Source organism: Nipponia nippon, unplaced genomic scaffold (assembly GCF_047370975.1).
Source record: "Nipponia nippon isolate SJK-2023a ecotype South Korea unplaced genomic scaffold, ASM4737097v1 scaffold_1, whole genome shotgun sequence".
NCBI lineage: Eukaryota > Metazoa > Chordata > Aves > Pelecaniformes > Threskiornithidae > Nipponia > Nipponia nippon.
Window position 1 is genome coordinate 67,512,944 of NW_028262290.1, and position 26,181 is coordinate 67,539,124.

A 26,181-nucleotide genomic window follows, 5' to 3' on the forward strand; every position below is an offset into this window, starting at 1 on the left:
ATGAAATAAAAGGCCAATTTCATCCCTGAGATACACGAACACTGACTGAGGTACAGTTCCTATTTATACCCAGGCTGAATGTGATTAGCACGGAGCTCTGTAAGTATAATCCAGCACAGCATCAGAAACTCCTTGCTCTGCATAATTTTATGGCAAACATGTCTTTGTGCCTTGGAGAAATACAGGCAATCGAGTCCATCACTTTGGTACTGGCTTGGCTGCAGCTCCTGCAAGTCTATGGAAAATCATTGTTTCTACAACACCTAATCTGTAGAGCTGTATGAGACTAATATTTGCAGGTTCTTACTACTTACTCTGTACATAGAGAAATTTGTTTTTCACAGGGACCATGATCTAGGAGCTCTTGTTGATTTTAAGCAGTGGTTAGTGCTTCTGGAAAAACTAATTAGGTAGTGGGCTTCACTCTGCTGTTTAGGTAGTCAGACCTTTCCCCTGTGTTTGTAGAAATCTTTCTCCAGGAATCATTTAAAACAAAAAAAACCAAACCAAAACCAAACAAAAAAACCTCCAAAAGCCCAAGCAGGAAATACTATGTGAAAAACAATTTGGGAATTACATTTGCATGATGTACAGGGACACCGGAGATTTTTGTTGTGTGCTTCGCTAGCTGTTCACCAACCTACCAATCCCCACCCCCACGAAAAAACCCAAACCTAACAAGAAAAGGCCAACATCAGTGGACAGTATGGCATTAAGGTTTCCTATCTCCTTGGCTGTTTTCAGAAATAAAAGCAGTTACGCACAGAGGACATACAAGAGCAGTTTCAGGTAGCTTTCCACAGTAGAAAAGAGATATTTTCCAACCTACTTCTTTCAGCTACCTGCAGTCACAGACGTAACTTTGATGCCTCAGGCTTGAGAGGGGACCCACAGCTGGATTTTCCACCTGTGTCAAGTGGCCCCACACCAGCATGGCCAGACCCTGCTGCTGCCCTTCCTCCCTGCAGAAGCAGCTGGTACTTAGTGCCATTTCCCAAAGAGCCTAACCTCCACCTAATCCTTAGAATAATAAAAAAAAAAAAAAAAGTAAGAAGTGGAAACTGAGCACAGAAGCCACCTTTTCTTAGTCTTTTCTAGATGGAGACTCAATGGTTTCCCATGAAAAAGCAGAGAAAAGTCACGAAGAGCTTTTGGTGGTGAAGCTATTCTGATCTCTTGGAGCCTGAGTAACTGAAAGGGTCTAGGGACACATTTTCAAGATTTTTATAGAAAGATATAATTATGGCATAAAGCTGGTATTGGTATCTTATAATCTTTCATTAGGTAATGCTGAATGCACTGTACTGTGACTTTAAATACCATAGAAATACCTATTACTATAATATAGAATACTAATAAGTAATTTCTGTGACAGAAGAGCCTATGTATTTGGGAAACATGTGAAAGCAGTGAAAAACTTCACTTTCCTAAATTAACTCTGATTTCCAGATTTTGCTACTGAACTTTTGAATCATTATGTTAAAATAATATTAGGGTTTTGGTATCTAATACACCGCTTTAGATTAGGTTTATCAAGTGTCTAATAAAGCAGTGTGTTCATCTCTTTTGTCTTCTGGGTGAGGACTCTTTTATTACACTGTAGTATCTTTTTGTTTTAATGCTGCTCTGCAGTGGATTGCCAGCTCATTAATTTTTCTGCTATAACACCCAAATCCCTTTGCTGATCAGTGTGCTGGATGATTGATTCCCTGCTCCCAGACTATTTTTTTTACATTGGACTGCATTTACCATCTGGTAGATAAATCACCCAAAACACTCAAATTCAGAGACTGGTTCCAGTGATCGTCTTTGTTTGCTCAGTCAGCAGCACGAATATCACTTGCAAATGTGGAGGTTGCGTTCTCTCACCTGGATAACTCTTCTGTATTACAGACACAGGTTTTAACAAAGAGCATCGAGATAATGATAAATCTCTTCTCACTTAAAAAAAAAAAAAAAATAGGCAGCTGTTCTTTGTGGTTTCTAGCCAAAATTTTTGTTTCATCCCTACCACAGCCACTAGTTCCTGATGTGAAAAAGAGTATTTCTTACAGCTCAGAACCAATTCTGCACATTTCAAACACCTATAACTATTTTCGCAAAGACATTCTTTGTAGGTGTAAACATCCACGCAAGCAAAGAAAAGGACATCCTTTGCAGTTAAACAGAGAAGAAATACAATGAAATAAATTGCCTTCCCAACCCATGTTTTGTATGAGAAAAAATTTCTATAACCTCAACAGGAGCCTGCCTATTTTATTTTCACTTTTATAACCTTGAAATGATACTTCCATAAAATTATACTTCCAATCAAGACAGGAAAAAGGCACTCTGCCTCACAGAATTGTCTAGGTAAACTTCTGTGAGAGGCGGAGGATGAAGGAAAAGCTGATGGAGGGACACAGTGCTTTAGGAAAGTAACAGTCCATCTGCCCACCGCTGCACATGGCGGTATCGCTTGGGGGGGTCCCTTTCTTTAGCCTTTCTGAGGGTTTTCTGCTGCTCTCCTCTGCCCCGGAGAACCCATTTGGCACAACACACTGACCTCTGCCTTTCCCAGAGGGATCAGATAAAGGCAGCACACAATCAGAGTCAATACTAATTAGCAAAATGTAAACACTTAATTAGATCAATGCTTCCCTGAGTTTTAAAGCAACAAACTGCTATCCAGCCACAATTTTTTATCAAACTTTCTATGGAAATACCTGTTGAGAACACTGTTTGAGCTGTCTCCATCAACCAGCTAAAGACTTTATATCTTGGTCTTGTGTTTTATGGACACCCTTAAGGATTAAAACGTACATTTTCAAAAGCACTCACTTATTTTGAATACCTAGGCTATTTTTGGCATTTTCTGCATATGCACTGACACCTTTACCTAGCCCGTATCTCCAGCTTTTATGCTACTTTTGTTAAGATTCTTGTTTAGTTTAAAATTTTAGAGGAAACTTAGCAACTTCTGCAAATGATGCTTATCTAATCGTTCATTCTTTGTAGTCATATGTGAAACTGCATGCAAAACAGTCTCTGAATAGGAGAGCAAGTAAAACTCTTGTAAGGTACAACAAACTCCTCTGTATGCTTCAGGTTTAAGCAACAGAGCGCTTTCTCACCCGCTGCTGAAATATGTGTGTTTATAGAAGGTTTTCTATAGTCATACGCAAGTAGGTGTGACAGCATGATTTCATTGTGGGCCGTGTGTTTCTTCTCCCATCATCATATACAGTGCTTACATGAGTTAGTAACTGAGACCGGTTAAGCGCTTCTTAAAGCAGGATTTTTTGGCCAGTAGCAGGTGAATGCTGAAATGTGTCAAACTCCTGAAGCTGGGTAGAAATGTGCCGGTCTGGGAAACAATCAGGGCTGGATCTAGGGTGAAGAAATTGAAGCTCCTAAAGTTGAGCGTTTCGTGTTCATCTCGAACACACTATGGTGATCAAGGGCAGACTGACCGCAGTTTGCACAGATCCAGCTCTCTGGCTCGCCTCGCTGCCCCCATTCACCCCATCTGCTTCCACACTGATCCCGTGAGATTGGTGTGAGGAGATGCCCCAGGGTCTTTCCTTGAGGAACCCGGCTGTCGCCTGCCAGCAAGCCAGGCAGCTGGAATGAGGCTGCCTACGGAGGGTTTGAGGCCAGGCAGAGCCAGATTTCAGGAGGTTTTGGCCTCCAGACCAGACCCGAGAAGAACCATTTCATGTCCTGAACACCCTTTTGCCTGCTGGTCAAGAACATCATACCTGTCCTCTTCTTCAGCTGCACCCCACAGGATGCTCCGTGTCTTACAAAAGCACAGAGAGTTTTGCACCTATTTAAGACATACTGGAGCATACCGAGGTCTCAGCCCGGCAGAAACGGGCTAGGGGAGGAGCTGGCAGATACTGAAAGAAGCCAGGTCCCTTCAGAAAAAATACTGACAGTTCTGTCTTGTTCTCGATTTTCTTCTCTTTCATTTTCACATGTTTTCCTGCTGGTCTTAATTAAGACTATTTTTGAAGCATGGATGAGGATCCTGCCAGCTTGAACATGGTTATATAATGTGGGTGTTTCAAGACTGTAATTGCAACTAAATTTATTTTTATAATACTAAGTCAAAAGAGAGGTATTACAAGGATTTAATTTTATTTTGAACCAGATCCTTTAAACGCTGTTGCCGTAACACATAATCTATTATCAGACAAGTCCTGTCTTTTCAGTCCTTAGAAATTGTCTACTATAATGAGAATTTAAATTATCCTAAAATAAATCCCGGTTTGCTAGTCAAACACCGCCTCCTCACAAACTGCGCTATGACCAATGAGGCAGTTTTAGAGCAACTTAAAAAATTGAACATTGATATCAGTGTAACATTAAATTGCTCTCTTAAATAGAGAAATTCACATCAGCAATATATATGCAAATGCATGCAGAGCCTGGTCAGTCTCCCAGCCCACACCCAGCCAGGTCTGGAGATGTAACTGGGAAGCAAGAACAGAAGTCTTGTAGGTACGCTTCTAGCAAAAATCTCCACTGGCATCTTGCTCCCCAGTCCAAGAAGACAAAGGTTCCCTGGTAAGAATCTTCAAGAGAAAAAAATGACCTGATATTTTTTCTTTTTAAAAACAAACAAACACATAAATAAATTGAAGAGCATATGACCCATAAATCCCAAATATTTAAACAACTAATGGCACCACTAGATATCTGCCTAATAATACAAGATGAAATAATTCTGCTCTCAGATCCCCTTGAAGCCATCTGTGAACTAAATTAGAACTAAAGATAAATTGTAGCTGTTCATCAAGGCCAAGGGACAGATTTAAGGTTCTCCAGGAAACTTCATTTTCATCAGATCACAATTTTGATTGCTGAACTTACTCCTAAACAGATTTTGTCTGTATATTCTCATCCTTTTCTGGAAGAAAAATATCACACAAAGAAGATCCATTTTGCCAAGAAATGGTTTCATAAAATAAAATTTACTACGGATTAATTTAGTCAAAGAAGCCCTTCTCTACACACTTAGGAGCTCCACAAAATACAACTCCACTCTCTCAGACGCTTTCGCTTTTTCTTCCTGTATTTCTCGGTATTTCTAAATCGTCAGAATTTCAAGATGATCTAAGAATAAATTGCAGCAATTAGAGAGGACTATTTAGTTTACAGCACATTATTTAATTAAAATTTTCTTATTATCTGAAGCTATTCTTGGGATAGAATGATTTTTTTAAGAACAATTCATAAAGAACTTCCTTGGTCTTCAGCTCTATTGAATATTACAGACTGCTTGGAAAAAGACAGGCTTTCACCTCAAAAATGCCAACATGTCCTCTATCTCCACTTTCGTTCCACAGCATCTGTAGGGACTTACCAAGGAGGACAAGCAGCAGCCTAGAGTCAGAAGAATAGATCCTTTTTCAACATCCCTGGTGCTCAGCATTTTTTCTTCCCCAAATGTTACAGCTATTGTTATTCTGGGAACTACTGCCACTACCTGCTTGGTGGACACTCGCCAAAGTCTGACCACAGGCTGGAAAAGTCACAAGCACTTTCAGTTGACGGATCAATGGGGGAATGCGATAATCTCTTTATGGGGAAAGGGTAGATGGAGCCTCCTGTCAATATTTGTGGGATGCTCTGCTTTCGTACTTCTCTACTCAAAGACCTTGACCACAGCTTCCTTTTTTTCAAGTCCAAGTAAATATTAACTCTCTCCTTTATCCAGTCCACTGTCAACTCTAGAAGAAAACGAGCAGGCTATAAGTACAAAATACTTATCCCTACATCAATAGCAAGAAAAGGACCAGACCGCTTTTAATAAAGACAGTTCTTGTTCTCTCTTTAACAGGAATTATCAGAGAGGTCTTGGTACAGTAAGAATGTTTTCTTGGCAGTATTTTCCACAATAAACATAGCTCCTCTTTTCCCTTTTTAAAAAAAAATGATAAAGAAATTGGATTCAGTCCAGTCCCTTCAGTCAAGTCTCGATTGCTCCATCACGCTACTGGTTCCCAGTAGTGACAATGACGGAGTGACACCGGTTACAAGATGATTTTCTGCTATTCTGACACTTTCAATTCTACTTTAATTACCTTTTGGCTCTTTAATCAGCATAAGAGTCTGTACAGAAAGGTCATTTCATGTCTAGGTAATTACACTAAAGGGAAACAAATATGTGCATGTTACTGTCTGAGTTTTAATTTCTCTTTTTAATCATTTTTTTTACTTTTTACTTACAGTTGATTTATATTCATGCCTTACGATAGTTTCTCAAAGTGATATGTAACCCGACTGAGTCTAGATCATTTACTTCAGAAGTTCGATCGGCACAAACACATATCACAGTTTATTTGGCTTGACTGTTATAATTCATTTACAGGAACATAAGTCATAGTATCTTAGATAAAATAACCAATTAGTCTAGTCCTGTATACCACTTCAGATCAAGTTTATCTACACAAACATAAAAAAGATGTGCATTTCTTAAAATAGTTAGGCTAATTTACCTGAACCTGTACATCTCTTCCATCCCAAGCCTTTACATTCTTGCTAATGTGGCTTCATACCTTTAGCACAAATTGGTTTGGCCTCGTGTACCTTAGAACGATATACCAAAAAAAACCCTCACGCACTCAGTCTTCACAAAAACCACAAAGGGTATGTCTGTTCCAGCAGATAAGCATGGATAAAAGCCAGTCTTGAGGCCATATCTCATTCTGGTTCAGAGTCCCCACTGAGCCCAGGCACAAACCAAGGCTGAGCTGCCGAGGCTGGGAATGCCTGAGGTTTATATCCTCCCAATCCGTGTTCACATCTGCCATGAGGACTGGGCACAGGCAGGGCCAAGGGAGCTGCAGGGACAGTCTGGACCCACACTTCAGACAACACACAAGCCTAGAGTGAGAAAGAACGTACATAAAACTCATTTTGGCCAACCCACTTGTAAACTCAAGTCTTCACCTCACCGTGTAGATGTACCAGATGCGAGTAGCTTTAGACTCCTTCTTATCCTGAGGAAAAAGGTGAAGTTTTCAGCTACAACAGCTCACACGTAATAGGTAAGATGCCTTAAAGTAGTGACAGTTCATCCGGGTTTAAGCCCTAAAACTGTAATTTGTCGATTACTACAGACAGCATTTTTGAAAGTGTGCCTTCTCCTCAGTGCCAATGCATCTTAGATGCTTCTGAGAAAGAGATCCTTGCAAAGGTGGCTGAATAATCATATCCCTAGGAAACTATTTCCTTAGGCGTTTAGAGCTTGTGCCACAAATGTTGTGTTTCAAACCCTACCATAGTCTTGTTCATTTAAAATTTAAAATCTTGTACTTTTAAAGTTCTCAATGTCTCATTCTGCCACTGTCAGACCCTTTTGGAAAGAAGCAGAGTTAGCAAAGGTAAGGGCAACATTTGAGCAGAGATGGCTTCCTGCCGAGGCAAAGTGTTCCATGTACTCCCCTGCTTTGGTTTGGCTCCCGTGACCTCAGATTTTGCCATTCCCCACCATCACCATTCCCAGAAGCTGTCAAGCACTGAACAAGACAGCATCATTGGTAGCCCACAAACAAAATGCAGAAGATGATAGATATGTTCTTAATTTCTAGTCCTTGATTACAGCAGGTACGAATATGTTACATGGACCACATCAAAGTGCTACCCAGACAAGACTTGAGCAGATAATTTTTTTCTTGAAATATGCACGCTTTGTCTCTTCTGCTAGCACTGGTATCCAGCAATAGTAAGCTTGGGGATCCCTGCTACAGGGTCTGGAGAACAGACTCGATGGCATCTAACAAAGTCACAGAAACAAAGAGCCCCTAATCGAATGGCCTCCATTGCACATGGAGGATATGGGGGAACAACGACCTCAGCAGGAGATGCCGAGGAAAAAGATTTGCAAATTCTGAATGAGACCACGTTCATCGATAGTAGAAAGTAGACAGAAACAAGGATGAGACAAAAAGAGGCAGTATTTCTCTATGGTACCACATGCATCTCCATTAACAGTGACAGTAGCCATACTTTAAATGCACTGGTCCCTCTTTGGGTGTGTGCGGTAATCAATAATTAATATCATTTTTCTCTTTTGTTGTTGTACTACACAGACTTACGATCACGCTCCTGGATGCTCCTGCCTTATCTGTATTTAAACTGGATCTCCTGTTGCTTGTCTCACTCACCTTCTGTGCCCTTCCCAACTCCTCTTCCTCTAAAACTCTGTTCCCACAAGGGAAAAAGGCATGCTTGGAAAACAAAAGCATATGATGTGGCCAGTTCTTGCCACCCTTGTCCATCTTCTCTGAGTTGCTCCCACTCTCAGCTGTGTATCTTTTCTCACACTGCTTCCTTACTCCCTTCTGCTCGAGTACCTGTCAACACCTTCCACTCCCATCCCTCTTCAGGATCCACTCTTGTTGTTCAGCCTTCAGATGCTTTCACTCCACCGATTATGTCTACCACACCTTCTCATCCTACCACATTTTAAAATATCAGAAGACATGAGTTTTGCTTGTGCTTGTTGTACTCCTGTTGGCTTACCACATTCTGTCTTTCACCTCTCTCTTTTTTCTACTGTTTCCACGTTCTCTATTTGTCTAATATACTCCATGAATTATTTCAGGGCAGAAACCATTTCTCTAAAGCATATTGAAAGTTAAGATAATGTATATATGGTGAAGGATGGCTCCACTACAGCTTTCTCTGCTGTTCTGTCTAAAAATTTTCAAGCTTCTTGACAGCTTTTGCTTCTATGCTCAATAAACAGCCCGTCATACGCTCAGCCATCACCCTGTCACAGGATGGACACTTTCCTTTGTCCCTCCATCCCCTTGCCTCTCCTTAATTGGTAATTTCCATCTACTTTTATCTATAAACTATTTCAGACATGTTATGACTGTGTGAAGAAAAAGCATTCATACCTCTCAGAAGAGGAATTCTGTGAAGGACAAGGTGTCCTTAATTTTTCCTTGACCTCATTCAATCGTCAATAAACTATCATCTTGAAACAATTTTATCTTTACTCACTTCACTCAAAGAGAATTTAAGAAAGTGGGGGCAGCATATGGCCTATGAGACTCATAGGAGGTGCATGGAATCATCCCAAAGAAAGATATTTTATCACATGAAGGAGCAGCAAGCTGAAAGGCTTACCAACAGAAACTTATCTCCGTTAATCAAAACCCCAGGTGCACAAATCCAAACCAATGCACTGAGCAATTTCTCTTAAGTCTGTGTACCTCTCACTGAAGTCCTCAGCGTTTGGTCAGTTATGATCAAATTGCAATGCTTGTGGCTGCCACACGTGTGACCGGAGTGTATCTCACACCGGAGATTCAACCGGACTGAAACTGAAACTGAAGATGCCCACGTGCAGTGTGTGTCTCTTGAGAGTACCAGCAGATTGGAAGCTCATGAACTAACTACATTTCGTACTTACCTTTACACTCGGGATGCTTAATAACCCCCTGTAGTTCACAGCCTTTATTAAGGACATGACTATCTTATAGCCTGAGCAGAGAAGCAAGCATCATGCCGTCCTACTCACGGACAGTCAGCGAGTACCAGAAATGTTACAGAAGATGACTACAGGTAGTGCTGGGAATAATATAACATCTCTAAAACACCAACTCTAAGATTCTCTTTTCCAGAAAGAAACACCAACTTGTATTTTACTCCATTCTAGGTAAAATGGGGCTACTTCAGTTTTCCTAGCTTAGCAAAGTATGGATTGACAGATGAACAAACTCATACAAGTTCACATCGTCAATTAACTCCAGATATGTCTTAATTCTCTGTTTCCTGCTCTTATCACTTGATTATATAGAATCACAGAATCATTTCGGTTGGAAAAGACCTTTAAGATCGACAAGTCCAGCCATTAACCTAGCACTGCCAAGTCCACCACTAAACCATGTCCTTAAGCACCACATCTACACACCTTTTAAATACCTCCGGGGTGGGGACTCAACCACTTCCCTGGGCAGCCTGTTCCAATGCCTGACTACCTTGTCAGTGAAGAAATTTTTCCCCATATCCAACCTAAACCTCCCCTGGCGCAGCTTGAGGCCATTTCCTCTAGTCCTATCGCTTGTTACTAAGGAGAAGAGACCGACCCCCACCTTGCTACAACCTCCTTTCAGGTAGCTGTAGAGAGCAATAAGGTCTCCCCTCAGCCTCTTCTTCTCCAGGCTAAACAACCCCAGTTCCCTCAGCCACTCCTCATAAGACTTGTGCTCTAGACCCTTCACCAGCTTCGCTGCCCTTCTCTGGACACGCTCCAGCACCTCGATGTCCTTCTTGTAGTGAGGGGCCCAAAACTGAACACAGGACTCGAGGTGCGGCCTCACCAGTGCCGAGTACAGGGGCACTATCACCTCCCTGGTCCTGCTGGCCACACTATTCCTGATAGAAGTCGGGATGCTGCTGGCCTTCTTGGCCACCTGAGCACACTGCTGGCTCATGTTCAGGCGGCTGTTGACCAACACCCCCAGGTCCTTTTCTGCCAGGCAGCTCTCCAGCCACTCTTTCCCAAGCCTGTACCATCACATGGGGTTGTTGTGACCTAAGTGCAGGACCCAGCACTCAGCCTTGTTGAACCTCATACAGTTGGCCCCAGCCCAACGATCCAGCCTGTCCAGGTCCCTCTGCAGGGCCTTCCTACCCTCCAGCAGATCGACACTTCCACCCAACTTGGTGTCATCTGCAAACTTACTGAGGGTGCACTGGATCCCCTCGTCCAGATCATTGACAATGATATTAAACAGAACTGGCCCCAGTACTGAGCCCTGGCGAATGCTGTGGGAAACGGTGTCAAAGGCTTTGCTAAAGTCCAGGTAGACAACATCCACAGCTTTTCCCTCATTTTCTTCCCCTGGCCAGCGATGATGCAATTATAATTTAACAAAAGACTGAACCACAATGCACGTGCCAAAGGGGCAGAATCAAGGCTGAAAAAGCTATCTTAATTTTCATGTTGTCTGCCTGTGTCCTCCACCTTGCAATGTTCTTTTGCTACAGCAAACTCTTTCTTAAGCAGTATATTCTAGAGGAATAAAGGAGAGGAGTTCAGCATTCCCTTAAAATTTAACAAAAAATAAAGGTAGCTACATAATCTAGTGATGATAAAACGTTACAAGCTCAGGAACCATCCCAAAAAGTGTAAGAAACTGTTCCAGGGCAGCAGGTTGACCTGATGCAAATACCAAAATGACAAAATAACAGAGAAGAATTTTGCTTCTCTGAGTATGGAAAGTAATTTAGAGAGCCCAAATGTTTGAAGAAAAAGCAGTAATAGTGTTCTTAAGTTTGACTTGCAGTATAAATAGCAATGCGCATGGTAGCACTCCACTGAGAAAGATGCTAATGCCAACGTCTGGCCCCACGTGCAAGTATGGGAAACTCATCTTTTGCAGGGAGTAGCTTATCCAGTAAAAGTTAATGAAGCCATGCAGAAGTAAGCGAGGGGAAAATCTGTCCCAGATATTAGGTGTTGATATTCTTTCAAAATTAACGCTGAGAACTGAAACACTGCAGTTTTGCATGAAACAGGTAACACATAGCAGAATCTGACTACTGCATTTTTAAATGAAATTTTCCTTCCCTATTTTTGTAGTTACACTAAAAACAGTGCCTGCCATACGTACATATATAGCACATATATTTGCTTCTGCCTATTTTTAGTAGAACCAAATCATTCCGAATGTCTTCGATATAGCATATGGTTTTCTAATTCCAGGTTGGTAAGGCCTCTTTTTGTGATGGTTTCTAAATAACAGTATCTGTGCGTTCCACATTATCTTAGAAACTTCCTCATGTATTTCATCAGCCTTTCATATTTAATCTCACTGATTTATGCACATGCCGTGGTCTAATGACCCACATGTCTCTGATGGGTAAGCCGCTAACGCCAGTGACACATTAACCTATTAACCTCTCTTTAAAAATAACCATGATGTTCATACAAATAGAATGAAAAATTCAGGCAGCAGTAAAACAGCAGCATTGTGGTATCACACACTTACACAGTAGATGTCTAAACGGGCTAAAATGAAGAACAAATGAGAATACCAAGAGCGAATAGCAGTTAGGTTCATTATATTGCAAAATGATTTTGCCACAGTTTGCTGGTCTGCGAATTTGAGAGCCTGCTTTAGCAGCATTATCCGTATTATAAATGTAATTGGGAGGAAGATCACCATTCCATTCACTTATTTCTTGGAAGCTGTTACACAGTTTGAGGACCCTATCCTGGGAGGTATCGAGAGCTCCTTCCAGCATGGAAATTGCCTTCCAAATCCTGCTGAAGACAATGGGAGCGGGGGGCTCTGAGCACAGGGCAAGGACCGTTCATCACCTTGGAGAAGGCACTTTGCGCGGCTCTCGCTGGCGATCCTTGCAGTGGAATAAACCTATCGTTTTAAAAAGCAGTAGCAGGCATACACAGCAATTTTTCGGAGAAAGAAAAGAAATTCCCTTTTCTAAATATCAGTTTTAGAAGAAAAACAAGTCTTGCTAACAAATTGCAAACTTTATATTGTCCGTATTTACTTTGTCCTACTTCAAAAACACCATATCCCTCAAGATATAACAAAACGTGCCGCTGTCATGCCAAACCCATTCATCTACATTGAAACTGTACTATTCCAGCATATACTTATGCATAGGACGGGCAGACATAATAAAGCATTCTCCTGTCCTGCAACCGAAGCAGGAAAAATCCCTAAAAAGCTCATCCCGCGCACATCACGGAGTATTTTGCTGTCTACATCTCATCCAGAGTGAACCTACACAGCAACGGGCAGGAGGACGGGCGGAGAGGCTCCCCCGGCCCGGGGCTCTGGGCTGCACACCCCGACCGAGAGGGGAAGAACCAGCCCGCCCGAGCGCCGTGAGGGGCTGCGCTGACGGCTGCCTCCCCGCTCTTCCCCCTCTGCCTGCGGCAGGACGGGGACGCCGCGGCCGGGAGGACGGGGCGGGCTGCGGGCAGCCCCCGGGGCGGCCGGCGGGCACCTGCCGGCACCGGGGCCGGGGGTGGCGGGGCGAGCAACAAAAGCCGGCAGACGGCGGCCAACTCCTTCCCTTCGCCGGGGAGCCGCTGGGGAGGGGGCTCCCCCCGCACGCCCACCCCCGGAGGGGGGGCTCTCCCTGCCGGCCGGGGCTCCGCTCCGCCGCACCCGGGGCCGGGCGGGCGCCGCTCCTTTGTTTTCCGCCGCCCGCCGCGCCGCGCCGGGCCGGGCCGGGCCGGGAGGAGCAAGGGGGGGGGGGGGGCCGCGCTCGGCCGCCCAGGTGTACGCGTGGGCTGCCCGTAGGGGAGGGCCCGGGATCCGGCGGGGCTTTACCTGAGCAGTTGATGCCTTTCCCCTTGCCGCCGCCCTGGCACTCGGAGCCGGGCAGGGGGTGGGAGGCGCGGCCGGCGGGCAGGGCGGAGAGGGCGAGCACCAGGAGGGCCGAGGTATAGCAGAGCGCCCGGGGGGGTCCCGCTCGCAGGAGCGGCCGGGGGGCGGCCGGGCTCTCTCCCAGCATGGCGAGGGGCGGCCGAGGAGCAGCGCCGGCGGCAGCGGGATGGCGGCGGCGGCAGGCCCGCAGCATCAACCGGAGCCCGCGGCGCCGCCCGGGCGGGACCGTCCTTTCTCCGCCGCGCCCGAGCGCACCTTCAGCATCCCCGCCGCGGCGGCCGCAGAGACCCGCCGCCGCCTCCGCCGCCGCCCGGCCGCGGGCAGGGCTGGCCCCGGCGGTGCAGCGCGGCCCCCGCAGCCCGGCGGTGCGGCGGCCGCCTCCGCGCCTGGCCGCCGGCGGGGCCGCCTCGCCCCGGCCGCGCTCCTTTGTGCGCGGCGCCCGGCAGCGCCGCCGCTCCGCCTGCAACAAAGGGAGCGGAGCCGAGGCGGCTGCTGCTGCCGCCGCCGCCGCCGCCGCCGCCGCGGAGGGGGAGGAGGAGGAGGAGGAGGGAGAGAAGGGGGAGGAAGCACACGTGACGGCAGCCCCCTCCCCCGGGGCCGGAGGGGAGGTGAGGGGCTTCTCCTGGCTCGGCGGGCAGGAGCGCGCCCGCCCGCCCGCCCGGCCGGCGGGGCCGCCCCCGCGGGGAGCGGCCGGGGGGCCCGGGGCGCGGCGGGGGGCCGGGCGGGCGGTGGGTACCGCCGGGAGGCGAGCGGGGGTCGTACTGATGGGTGAGCGAGAGCAGAGCGGGTCCCGAGGGGCGGCGAGGAGGGAGGGCCGCCGGCGCGTCGTTCCTCATCCCACGAGGCGGCTCGTTCTTCACTAATCAGCTGGCGTGAGCGGGGATGGGGAAGAAAGCAAAGAGACCGTCTCTGCTATTGATTCATCGTGAGGCTTGTGTTTGATTTTATACCGAACGGAAGCCCAGCACGTATGCCGGGAGCATTTGTACCGGTCCGAGTAAATAAATATGTTTACGGTGAAGGTAGTGACTTTTGTAACAGGGGGCTTTGATTATCTAGGGTTTTCCCAGTCCCTTACGCAGAGACGCTTCAGAGGGTCAGAAGCACTGCACGGGTACAGGGTGCCAGGCACGTATCTTGAGTGCAGACCCTCAGCGTCTTGCCGCGTGGCTGAAAGCTTTGTGTAAATTGACAGCACTGTTATAATTTTTACATAGGGAAAACACAGGGCAGTGCTTTACATTCAACAAGAATTTTTCCTGTCTCGGCTGCCGCTTACCTTTCGTGCAAGTTTTTTAATCCACTGTACAAACCATTTGTTTTTCAGGAACAAGAACTGCCCATTTCCTTGGTCTCTCTGCTGCTGCGTGCCACCGGCCTGCTGTAAGGCATGGCGCTCGTGTGAGGACACCTTGCTCTAAGGTATAGCTCTTGTGTGAGGAGACCTTTGAGTAGTTCGTTAACTGGAGCAGTCAAGAATAAGGCCATAAATCCAGCAGTAAGCTTTGGGTAGGCACAGTGGTCAGACACGTAAAGTCAGGTTGTTGTCTTTTTAAATACGGCGATGAAGAGGTAAGTCCTGTATTACGAAGACCGAGAGAGCAATTTCCTCTTGGCATAGGGGGTTCAACACTGACTCCCTCTGCCAAGTAAACATTGGTCTGTAATTACTTGCTCCCGTTTGCTAGCAGTGATGCTAGGTGTCAGAAGAGCTGTGCTCCTCCGTGCGGTGAGGTGCATTCGCTCGCATGGAGGCTGTTCTGCTGTAACTGGGTCCACGGGCCAGGATGTTTAAAGCTTTCTAGATCTGCATGCTGCCATCTGGTCTGTCTAGCCTGTCAGTCTCCTCCTATAGCACAGAGCCTCTGCAACACAGATTTTTCTGCACTAGGTACAATTTGAATTCAGCTTTCTTCAGCATAGCTGACGTGCAGTGGGTAAGAGTTTTTCACGAAGTATTGCCAGTCTTTGCAATGGAGGTAGTCTCTCCTGATTTCTTCCAAAATGACCTTTTCTCATACAGCCAATTTGCCTTTTATATGACCAAATCTCACTGATGGTTCGGGGTCATGCTGTGAGTGACTACTACAGGCAACTCCTTCTATTTGTCTGTCATTTACAGTCCGTAATAAAAATGTTTTTTCTAAATGTCTTAGTGCATGACCTTATCTTTTCCATTATTGAATTTCATCTCATTTCTGTTATTCCGGTCCTCAAGATTACGTAGTCATCTCTGTATGAGATGAGGTTCATTCTGAACCTCCTTTCTAGTGACAGTCCTGCCCAGTTCTTTGTGTCCAGAGCGCTCCCACTTTCATGCTAATGAAAATATATGCACATACAAACGATTGGTCCCAGAACAAACCTTAAGAAACAGTAACAGCAACTTCTCCCAGTCTAAACATTCCCCTTCCAGGGCAGCGTGTTGTCAGCCGTGGCGAGTTCCCAACCGAATCTGCAGCTTTGTTTCAGTTCCCCATCTCTTTCAGCTTAACTAGGAAATCCCTCTGCGGCATCGTATGAAAGCTTTTAACAAGTCCAGATAGACTGCAAGTAAATCTCATGGGGTTTGGCTTTGGGGTTTTTGTTGTTGTTGACTCCCGGGATGGATGACATGCCGTTTTTTAGCTAGAAAAGCCACGTCGGAGTTGTGCTATCTGCCTGGATGCGTCTCTAGCTAGTCTTAAGTGAGTGATACAGTCATGCTTGATTGGCAAATTTGCACTATGCCAGCTGGGTATTCATTCTTATTCTGTTCTCTGATACATGTATTAAAAAAAAAAACCAAACCCTAAACACTTTCCTGCCAGCTAAAGAAGCAAAGGAACTCTGAAAGAATTTGAGCAAGCTGCTTCTGCGACACAAATTGTTACAGGCAGAGGGAATGCCACACCGACGAAATGACAGATCTGGTATGTCTTTGAGATCATGCTAAACTGTTACATTTGGTACCTTCCATCTTTGGCAAGTAAATGTGACTTTATTGCAATTATACAATAATTTTGCTTCAGCTCACCTCCAACTGCTCTCCTGTGAAAGCAGGAAGCTCTACAGATTGTCGAAAATTGTCATCCTCGGTGAGCTCTTGAACACCAACAGCAGTTCTTCAGTCTGCTGCTGGTGCACACACAATTTCTGCCCTCCCTTATTTTTCTCCAGTAATTGTAGGAAGGCAGAGGCACAACCAAGGGAAGCAGGGAATATGCAAGGGCAGAGAGAAGCTGCCAGAGCAGTGAGAGTGATTTCATTTGCCAGAGATCTGGATACAATACAGATACACTTAATTGTGAAAGCACTGCTTTATTTTAGAGAATGTTTGTTTAGAGAACAAAATGGAGAAGAGACATCTATAATGTAGTGAAACCATTAAGCTGTTGTTTGGAACCCCCGGTGCCCCTGTGCTTCAGGCAGCAGAATCCTGCCCTGGCCAGGTGTTTTGCCAGAGAATTGTACTTATTAATCTCAACTTTCATTCTTAACCAAAAAACGTTTCCAACTCCTGTAGTTGTGAAGAAGACATAAAAAATATTAAGAGTGTAAATTGGAGCAGTGTTCACAGAATCGAAGAATCACAGAAGGGTTGAGGCTGGAAGGGACCTCTGGAGGTCATCTGGTCCAAAGCCGCTGCTCAAGCAGGGCCACCTAGACCCTGTTGCCCAGGACCATGACCAGATGGCTTTTGAATATCTCTAAGGATGGAGACTCCACAACCTCTCCGGGCAACCTGTGTCAGTGCTCAGTCACCCTCACAGTAACAAAGTGTTTCCTTGATGTTCAGGGGGAACCTCCTGTGTTTCAGTTTGTGCCCCTTGCCTCTTGTCCTGAACCAAAGACCTTGTTGTCTAACCAAATCTAGAATCAGCCTCAACAAAACCCTCAAGACAAAGGAGTCCTCTCATATAAACTATTTAACTTTTGATTTTTTATCAAAAGTGCTCGGTTTGTCCAATAATTGAACTCCTTTATCTGTCCCTGTTTTTTTCTACTCATCTTCTGTGCCCAAAATCTCAGCTGACACCTACCTAAATCTGCCACCTTCAGCATTTACAACTTGGATAATACAAATAAGGATCTTCAGTATATGATGCCACTGCATTCTGATAACATAAAATGAGTGCAAAATCAAAACAGTCAAGAAAGGACCAGGTGGTACTGGCTGTGTCATTTAGTTCCGTACAAAGTTCACTAGCTATTAAATTTCATATTTAATTGATTCACATTAAAATTATTTTCCAGCACCACAGAATTTCTTCTGTGTTATTCCTGAGTGCTTCAGCAATCAAGTGTGTGGCCCAGGATTTAGAGCGAGGTCACTGTGTAGGACATGGGAGCCTATCCAACAGACCCCACACAGGTTTATCTTGCCACACTCGCCCATCTGCCATGCAAACATCATTTTGAAGAAGTTTTCTTGCCTGGAAGGCTCTTTGCTGAACAGAAAGAGTGTTTAGCACAGTACTCTCTTGCTCCTTTCAGTCCATGACTAAATATGTGGCACCAGTCTTAGATCAATACTTGCCCTCTGTTAAAGTTTCACATGTCTTAACTTTTGGTCCAGAAGGTCGATCAAGTGATTCAAGTACTTAACACCTCTCCAAGCTAGGAAAAAAAAGACAGTTAAGGCCAAACTGAATTTGCAGGCACAGTAATGAGGACAAAGTGAGGGCAAGAGCTCAGGAAAGCCGGGCTCGACACTGCTGCTCCTAGGAGGTGGGAAAGAGAAGGCGGACGACTGCTTGTGCCTGCTCTCCCACCAGTATAACTTGATGACGGCTCTGGGGCAAGCAACACGGGCAGTGGCCATTTTACTGACCCCCCAGCACCCTGCTGCCCTGTGCAGCCGTGTCCTTTCCCAGCGCATAAAGATGCCCCAATGCCTCCCCGGTTTTTGAGGCAGCAACACTTTCAGGGTAGTTGCTCTTGGGAAGCTGAAATCCCTTTCCCTTGTTTCGCTCTGCCACTCTGTTTTGCATCTTATACTTCACTCCTGTAGTTCTTTTCTCTATTTCCCACTTTTTCTTTCAATCTCTAATTTGTCAGATGTTTACTTACATTTTTTTTCTTCCTTAATTTTCTGCTTTTCACTTTTCCATTCACCATGGTGCCAGATCTGTTTCTCTTCTTGCAGTTGTTTTGCCTCTCCTTTCCCAGAATATTTTTATTCAGTTGAAAGACATGACTAAAAACCCATTTGGGTCAATGAGGATTTTTAAGAACTAGGGATTTTTCAGAACTAGAGATTTTTCGAGCTAGAGATACATTGCTTCTGGTGTCTTCATAGTGACATTCCTAGTTCATCTCCCCACTAATGTAATCATGAACTCGTCCCCACACTAGCCTGCTGGCCCACACAAGTTATTGAATTTCCTATCGCAACGTCCCCATGAATCAAAATGCTTCTCCAGTGCACGTTGGTTCCTCCCAACGCTAACGCCTTCTGTTGACTTTTATTTGGAGCGGTGGCAGGAACAGTAGTGGAAGCTGCAAAACATTCTCAGGGCTGACACAAATATGTTTGCCCATCTCGCATTGTCATTACATACGTATTCTTGGTTCTCGCGCACGCATTCCAAACAATTTTTCTCCTTTCTTGGCTTATACAATAAAATATGAGCTGTCATTTAGCACCTTCACATATTTAGGTCTTTTAATCTTTCTTCATTAATCAATTCTTCAGAGCATTAATCAGTTTGTTATAATTTTCCCAGTTTCTTCTAATTTGTTGACATCTTTCTCTTACTCAAATACTGCCAGACTAACCACTGATCAGTAAAAGTGATTTGCAGGTGTTTATAAATGCTTTTGTCACTTATTGATCAGACTATTTCCATTCTTTGTTAGCATGGACCTCAGTAAATCATATGTAGACTGCAGCTAATTCACAACATAGTAACCTGAATGCACCTAGGTGTGCCAGGAAGGTCATGCCTTATTCAGTTTTGCAGTTCTTCCACTGCATCCATAAAATAATGCCAATTTTTTAATCCTGCTTTTAGCTTTTGGCATCCTCAAAGGCAAAAATATAGTATATTTCACCGAACTTGAGCTGTATTGCCCCAACAGCTCTCTGTATTCTGAATCAGATGGGTATTCAGTTTGCTTTAAGTGCAGTCTTCAGTTAATGAGTACTAGGGCTCTTGCCAATTATGCCCCTTGCTTTGAGAATACCCTTCACGTTGTTATCTGCAATTCTTAATCAAAATGTAAAAGCAGATTAAAGAATGACATGTTTTATGCTGCATTTAATTGTCCCCCATGACTGGTTTTAGTAGTACATTACAGAGTAAAATATTCTCAAAGATTTTTGTCAAGGGGCTCTGTAATTTCAATTTTATTTTGTTTTAATTTTTGCTAAAGAAGTACACAAGTGGATGCAGCATACAGCTTGTCAGCCCACTAAAGACATACAGAAAGGGACTATTACTTCCCTGCGCTGTGTCAGTGCGTAATTCAGAATTGCATAAGCTTTTCTTTATTGCTATATTGCATTGCATTTCCCAGTCTAATTTTCTCCAGGCTTCTGCTGTTCTCGTACTCTAGTTTTGCATAACTTTTCAAAGTTTATTAACCATTTCTCTGATGCTGTATGTTGATTTCTATCGTTATACAGTTAGCCTTCTCAAGCATAGCCATATGCATTGTTGTCAATAGCTGTATTTCTCGTGCTTTTATCATTACCAAACTATCTAAACTTCATTTTCTTAGTTATTTTAATGATGTTTACACAAAAGAGACGGATGACATTGTTCTTGACCCACATTATATATAATGCTTATAAGCACAAAAGCAATTACATTATCATTATGTTAATATACAACTATGTACTTAGAAAAAAATAACTGTCAAGAAGGAGAAATAGAAACTGTGTATTTTTTTAACATGCACAGTGATTGTGGCATATCAAATAAGAATTAGGCAAGGTGCCAACCTAATGCACGATCAGGTTAATGAGAGATTAGGGTCTAGAATAGTGGCGTTCTTAAATAATAATATATTCTTATCTTGTTTCTCCACAAAAATTCAGAAGGAACTTCCCAATCTCATGGAAGCCCAGTGTGTGTCCATTAACATAGTAATATGCTTTTTCCAGTGGAGCACATCTCTAACTATTTGCAAGCCATGACTTATAAATGGGAGGTTTATTGGATTTCCAGAACCTTGTGAAATCTCCTTTGGTGGATAATAAAGCCAAATGAATAAATTTCCATAGGAACTTGTCTAATATGATTGCATTTGTGCCGAGAAATATGAGACTATTAGGGATTCAGACTGTCCGGAGCATCAGCTATCTTGCTCCATGCATTTCTGTCTGTCTGCTGGAAGTTTTCAAGATAAGAACAAGAGCCATTGGGTGAGCTGTCACGCCATTTGACAAGTGACAGCTAGTGCACCTTGGTGAGGGTGCACCTGGAAATATGGCACTTTTGGCCGATGCGTAATAGCGGGTTTGTAGTAAATTAGAATGATTTTGCAATGGCTTGCCCATTTTTTACAAAAAAAAAAAAAAAAAAAAAGAAGCTAGCTGAACCAAGCATTTCCCATCAATCAGTTAATAAAGTTCTGAATTCAGCTTCAATCTTTTTGACAAAGAGATTTAATAAGTAGTCCCTTAATATCAATAGTGAAGATAAGAGATGAATATAACTTTTTGCAGGTAGCACAGATCTCTTGACTTACTGTCATTACATGGTTTGTTTGTATGCATCAGTGTCTCCTGTCCCAGCTTCCCCTCAGGAAATGCTACGCCTCTTCCCCTAGCTGGATATATTGCGATGAACATTAATTTGCTCAAAGACCACCTGCTTCTGACAGATTAAAAGTACTTTCTGTTCGAAGACTGAGCTCCTTCTGAGGAATACTCCCGTGACAGCTCCGCTGGGTTTCGGTGGCCAGGCGCTGCTTCCCAGGCTTCTCCGGCCATCAGCAGGCTGCAGGGCTTTCCTCCTCCGCCACTTGACTTGGGCGCAGATGACTCTGTTGCAGGGATGAAACCTCATTGCCAAGCTGCCTAAATATCTGGAGCCCCTGTTGTCTCCCGACATATCCTGGTTTCTCAAACACTTGCCTGGAGCATGGGGGGCTACCTTTTCCTTTTGAGAGGCACAGGGCTGGTGTAAACACATTCAACATACAGCATTTGCCTATGCTCTTGAAGCAGCATTACTCTATATTTAATGGTCAGGGCTCTTTTGTAGAAAATACAGGCAGCATTAGGGTGCAGATTCAGTAGGTATTGGGGTATAGTATCAATTACAGACAATTTTTAAATGTGGGACTTTTGTCTGTATCACAGGACGCTTCTAAGCTTGTAAGGTTCAAATAAGGCCTTCTCCCTGTCCCAGGATATGTGTTTTGTGTCGGGAAGTGGCACTAATTGCTTGTAAGTAGGGAGCGGGCTAAATTGGCTGAAATATATCAATCAATATGAAAGCACCGGCTAAAACTATTAAGTGAGATGCACTACATCTTACATAGAGAAAAATTACACGACTATCTTGCAGCCCCAAGAGATGCAATGAAATGTTATTTATATTTGATTATTTCCTCCCTCCCTGAACGATACGATGTTGTGGATACCGACATGAGTCATGGTTAACTTTCAGAATATCATTAATCCCTTTGTTCTTCACCAGGTCACGCATGCTATTGATGCTTGAGATGATGAAAGGAGTTTTACTTCACAAGACCCTGAACTTGCTGCGCTCCTTGCTTTTACAAAGGGAGAAATGGAATTGCATCAGAGCCACAAAAACTGCAGATTGCTCTAAAAAGACATATTTTACCAAAGCACTTTCTATGCCTAGTAGCATAATATGTAGTGGACTTATTGTTGACACAGCTCTGGATATTTATATTCCTTCTGGAATAGCACATGATTCTGAATGTCGTGTGGAGTTTGACAATAGGATTGCTACCGAAGGAAAGAGAACTGGTTCTGAACCGTGTTCTGAATTTCAATCTGCACACAATGAACTTTCACATGAAGGCTCAGGGGAAACGAGAAAAAAACTGGCTTGTGTTAGTGGAGTTAAATTTGATGGAGCATTTTTTTAATCTTTCATTGATTAGTGACCAGTGTCACTGAGATAACTCATTTTTAAAAGAATGTTTAAAAGACTTCGGAGTAATGATGGTAGCATGTAATCCGCTTTTAAGGCTCCATTCGTGGAATAAGAAATGTTTCTGTTTATTCAGCATAATGTTTTAAATTGAGCAAGAGGATATATCACAGTTTTTAAATTCTATTTTCATCTCTGCCACTTGAGGTGTTTGAAATGTGCAACATCTATATTACCTACATAGGTTACTTTGAAATACATTTTAGTATGCAGAGAAGTATGTTTTCCATATAGATGTATTTAGATGCATTGGTTCCAGTACCCCCAGATACGCACCCAGCTTGCACCGCTGTGGATAAGGAAGCTATTGCTTGAAATAACTTCTTGTACATCCTATCTTTTCACCTTATACCCACTTTTAGCAGGAATCTATTCCTGGGAACAAGTGGTGGAAGGGCTGCTAAAGTCTCCTTATGCTGTACAATATCACAGTTCCTCCAGCATAACTGCTGCTGGGATGAGCTCGGAGCCAACGATGGTCAGTGTAACTGAGGAGAAAATGTTTAAGCTGTTCTCACACTAAGAAACGAGGAGCTTTTAATTTGACCTCCAGAGGGCATGTGCACTCTTTCACAGCCTCATCACACATGAGGATCCCACCCCACCAGGACGTTTTCCCTCTTCTTATCCCGGTCTCCACTTCCTCTTCCAGGACAGGACCCATAGGTTGTGGTCGTGCTGCTCACACGCTCACAAACATGAAGAGGACAGGCTTGCTACCAAGAGAACCAAAAAGGACAAATCAACGAGTATGTCTCGGAGGTGGATTTGGTGTCTTTCTCGTTTCAATACACACCTTTAGGTGTATCCAGCTTCTGTTTGCCTTCTGGGGACCTGCAGTAGCCAGAGCTGTCAAAGACACATCCTCCACTGGCTTTCTGAAAACCCTTTCTGCAAGGCAGACGGTGGGCCAGGAAGGAAAAGGAAACCTCATCTACCATGCAGGCCTTGATTTTTGGAGTTGGGAAGAGACTGAAAGCTCCTCTAGGGGTAGCTTGAGAGACGTCCCTACTCATCTGAGACGCTGGCCATGGCAAGGCTGGCATGGCAAGAAGTACCGCAGCTGGTGCTTACCAGAGCTGCCGGTTCTGAGAAATCAGGAGAGAAATGGATTTGTCACATCCCTGATTTATTTCAGTTTACGACTGAAATGAAAGACGCTGAACTGTGAGGAACACTGTAGTCATAGTGATGATGAACAACACAAGTGCACGTGAGCATGTATTTTATTAGAAAACTATTGACGTACATGTTCGTTATTTGCTGACTGACTCCTGTAGGCAATAAACACTCTTCTAAAATATCAGTGTGTTGGTGGCAGGTTTTTTCTACATTATTTTAAGAAGAAAAAGTTTCAGTTTTCAGAATCTCCCCCCAATCAACATTTATGTGGACTTAGCTTTATGTTTTTGAAAAAGATGATACAACTACCCACTTGAAAAAAAAATCTCTGTTTCCCTTAAGTATTTAGATGCTGAGTTGAAAAACAGCTAACAAATACTTACGATACATAACTAACAAACCCATTTAATTCTATCATATGCATTTGGATGTCTAAGAAGAAAAAAATATAGCTGATTTGCTTCCATTGTTCTGAAGACTATGGCGAGAGGAATAGAAAAATCTCCTGTTAATTTACGATATCTGGGAGGAATGATGTGTGAGATGTCTTCAGAAGAAAGGATTAGAACTGAGATAAATTTTTAATAAACTAATTTTTATTTTTGGTTCAAAAAGTTCTTATTTTTATGGCTAGACAAATGAACATAAATTACTAATGTTGAAAAAGCATTTTTCCACTAGGGGAGAGAAAGAAAATAATCCAGCACTACAATAGCATGATGTTGCTATTTCAAATGTCTGATTATCAGTTTGAGCTATCTGACTAATGAGATACAGCAAGAGCTTTGTTAGGGAATAGATAATCTTTTTAATATTACAAAAAATGTAATTAGACAAGGAAATTTAATATGAAATTAAGAGAAATGTAATATGAAGATATAAAAATAGGCACTTGTTATGTGTAGGCTCTAAGACATATTTATAAATTTGTTGACTCATAAGATACAAAAGGCCAGTCTCATCTAGAAAAAAAACCTGCTGCATTTGGAGATACTGTGCTGCCCCCATCAATGTCCTGGCTAGATCCAGATCTGGATCTACTAACTGCTGCTGGTACATGCAACTGCTGTATACATTGTGCATTCTACCACACAAACTACTTCAGAAAAGCTGATCTTAGAAGAGTAGGCACAAGGAAATTTAGGAAGGACATCTGGAAGTTTAGGTAAGTCCTCAGACTAGGATATGTTTGGCAATATGTTACTAATGCTTCCAAACTAATGCTCAGAAGCCTAGTGGACCCTCATGCTCCAAAGAGCCCAGCGTCCAACAGTTTCCATCTGGGCTCTCTGGAAAACCTGTCCAGATAGTTTGACCTCTAACTGTCAATGGCTTGCCAAACTTGTCTGAAAAAATCCAGTGCTTAGAGCCTGCTTCATTCAGCCATTTAAAATAAAAGCTGTGACAAAGACAGTTCTAACTGGCAGAGAAATGCAACTTCTGTTACAGCGTCTTCCCACCACCTTTCAATTGCTCCTAACTTCGGTATACTAATTTATTCTGGGTAGTAATGTTCCAATTATGCTTTTAGCATAGCAGCAGTTTCTTTTGAAGTGAATCGGCAAGCTCTGTTGTATTATTTTAAACTCTGCATGGTAAGGCAAGAAGTGGTGAGACCTTTATTTAAGATAACCAGCATTTTTCCATTATAAAATGTCTTGCAGCAGTATTTAAGGAACTGTCGTTTCTCCATGATTTATTGTTTGGCACCAGGGTTGGCCTTGAGTCAAAAAGCCAGGATTGCTTTTGTTGGCTTTATAAAAAACAGAAAAGGGCAAGATACCAACTTCCAGGCCCTGGCATTTTCCACATATGATTTGTTTTGTCCAACCTGCAACACTGGCAAAACCCCATAAAATGCCATAAAACCTACTCCTGTGCTGTTCCAACATTTCAAGGTAGCATTGCACATGGAGGAGGAAGAGATGCTGATCATCCAGCCACTCTTCTGTACTCTCGGATCACCAAAATATTCCTTGGTCAATGGGAGACGTGCCCTGAACTGACTGTGGACAACGCACCTGCTCACTTCACAGAGCACATGGCAGTGCCCACGATTTCTCAAAGCCACATCTGTAGCTGGAGAGATGAAAACTTGGTGATGAATTGCTGAGGTCAAGGCAGGTCACCACAAAGGCTATCTTTGCATTAGCAGGTATCGAAGACCAACGAGAGCAGATCTGTAAAGCAGCTGGTTCTGAGGACCTTCCATCCTTGCAGTACACATTTGATGATGTCTTCCTGCAGCCAGGTTGAAGTTGGTCCCATGAGCTGCACAGCTATTGGCACCTGGAGTGCACCTTCCAGTTTAGTTTCATGCAATAAGGAATCAAATTCATGTGTTCAGGGACCCCTCCGTAATGTGAATCAAAGCATGACCCTTAAGGAGGATGAGGAAATGCACTCCGGGGCTGCGCTACTGATCCAAACTCACGTAACAAGGTAGATGCTCTCAAAAAAGAGTAAATGGCTGTGTTTTCTGTGTCTGAAAGGTGTCATTTCTCTCCAGGGAGGTCTGCTGTGCTCTGCTCCGCAGGGAGCTGTGCTTCCAGGAGGAACATGATGAAAAT

General features: G+C 43.8%; 1 protein-coding gene and 1 long non-coding RNA gene across 3 annotated transcripts in view; one reads left to right on the top strand and one right to left on the bottom strand.

The window, feature by feature from the left end:
• Window positions 1-13,647, bottom strand: part of TMEFF1 (transmembrane protein with EGF like and two follistatin like domains 1) — a 125,197-nt gene extending 111,550 nt beyond the window's left edge. The window contains exon 1 of one of the 2 annotated variants that reach the window (XM_087758665.1): window positions 13,314-13,647. In XM_087758665.1, the coding sequence (XP_087614791.1) occupies window positions 13,314-13,563 (250 nt within the window). In that variant the 5' untranslated portion in view covers window positions 13,564-13,647. The remainder of the gene's footprint in view (window positions 1-13,313) is intronic. The other variant, XM_087758674.1, reaches the window with a different exon arrangement.
• Window positions 13,648-13,942: 295 nt separating this feature from the next.
• Window positions 13,943-23,693, top strand: LOC148057411 (uncharacterized). Its single transcript, XR_015705005.1, has 3 exons — window positions 13,943-13,978; window positions 14,698-14,792; window positions 22,004-23,693. It is a non-coding gene; the product is annotated as an uncharacterized LOC148057411 (long non-coding RNA).
• Window positions 23,694-26,181: the final 2,488 nt, after the last annotated feature.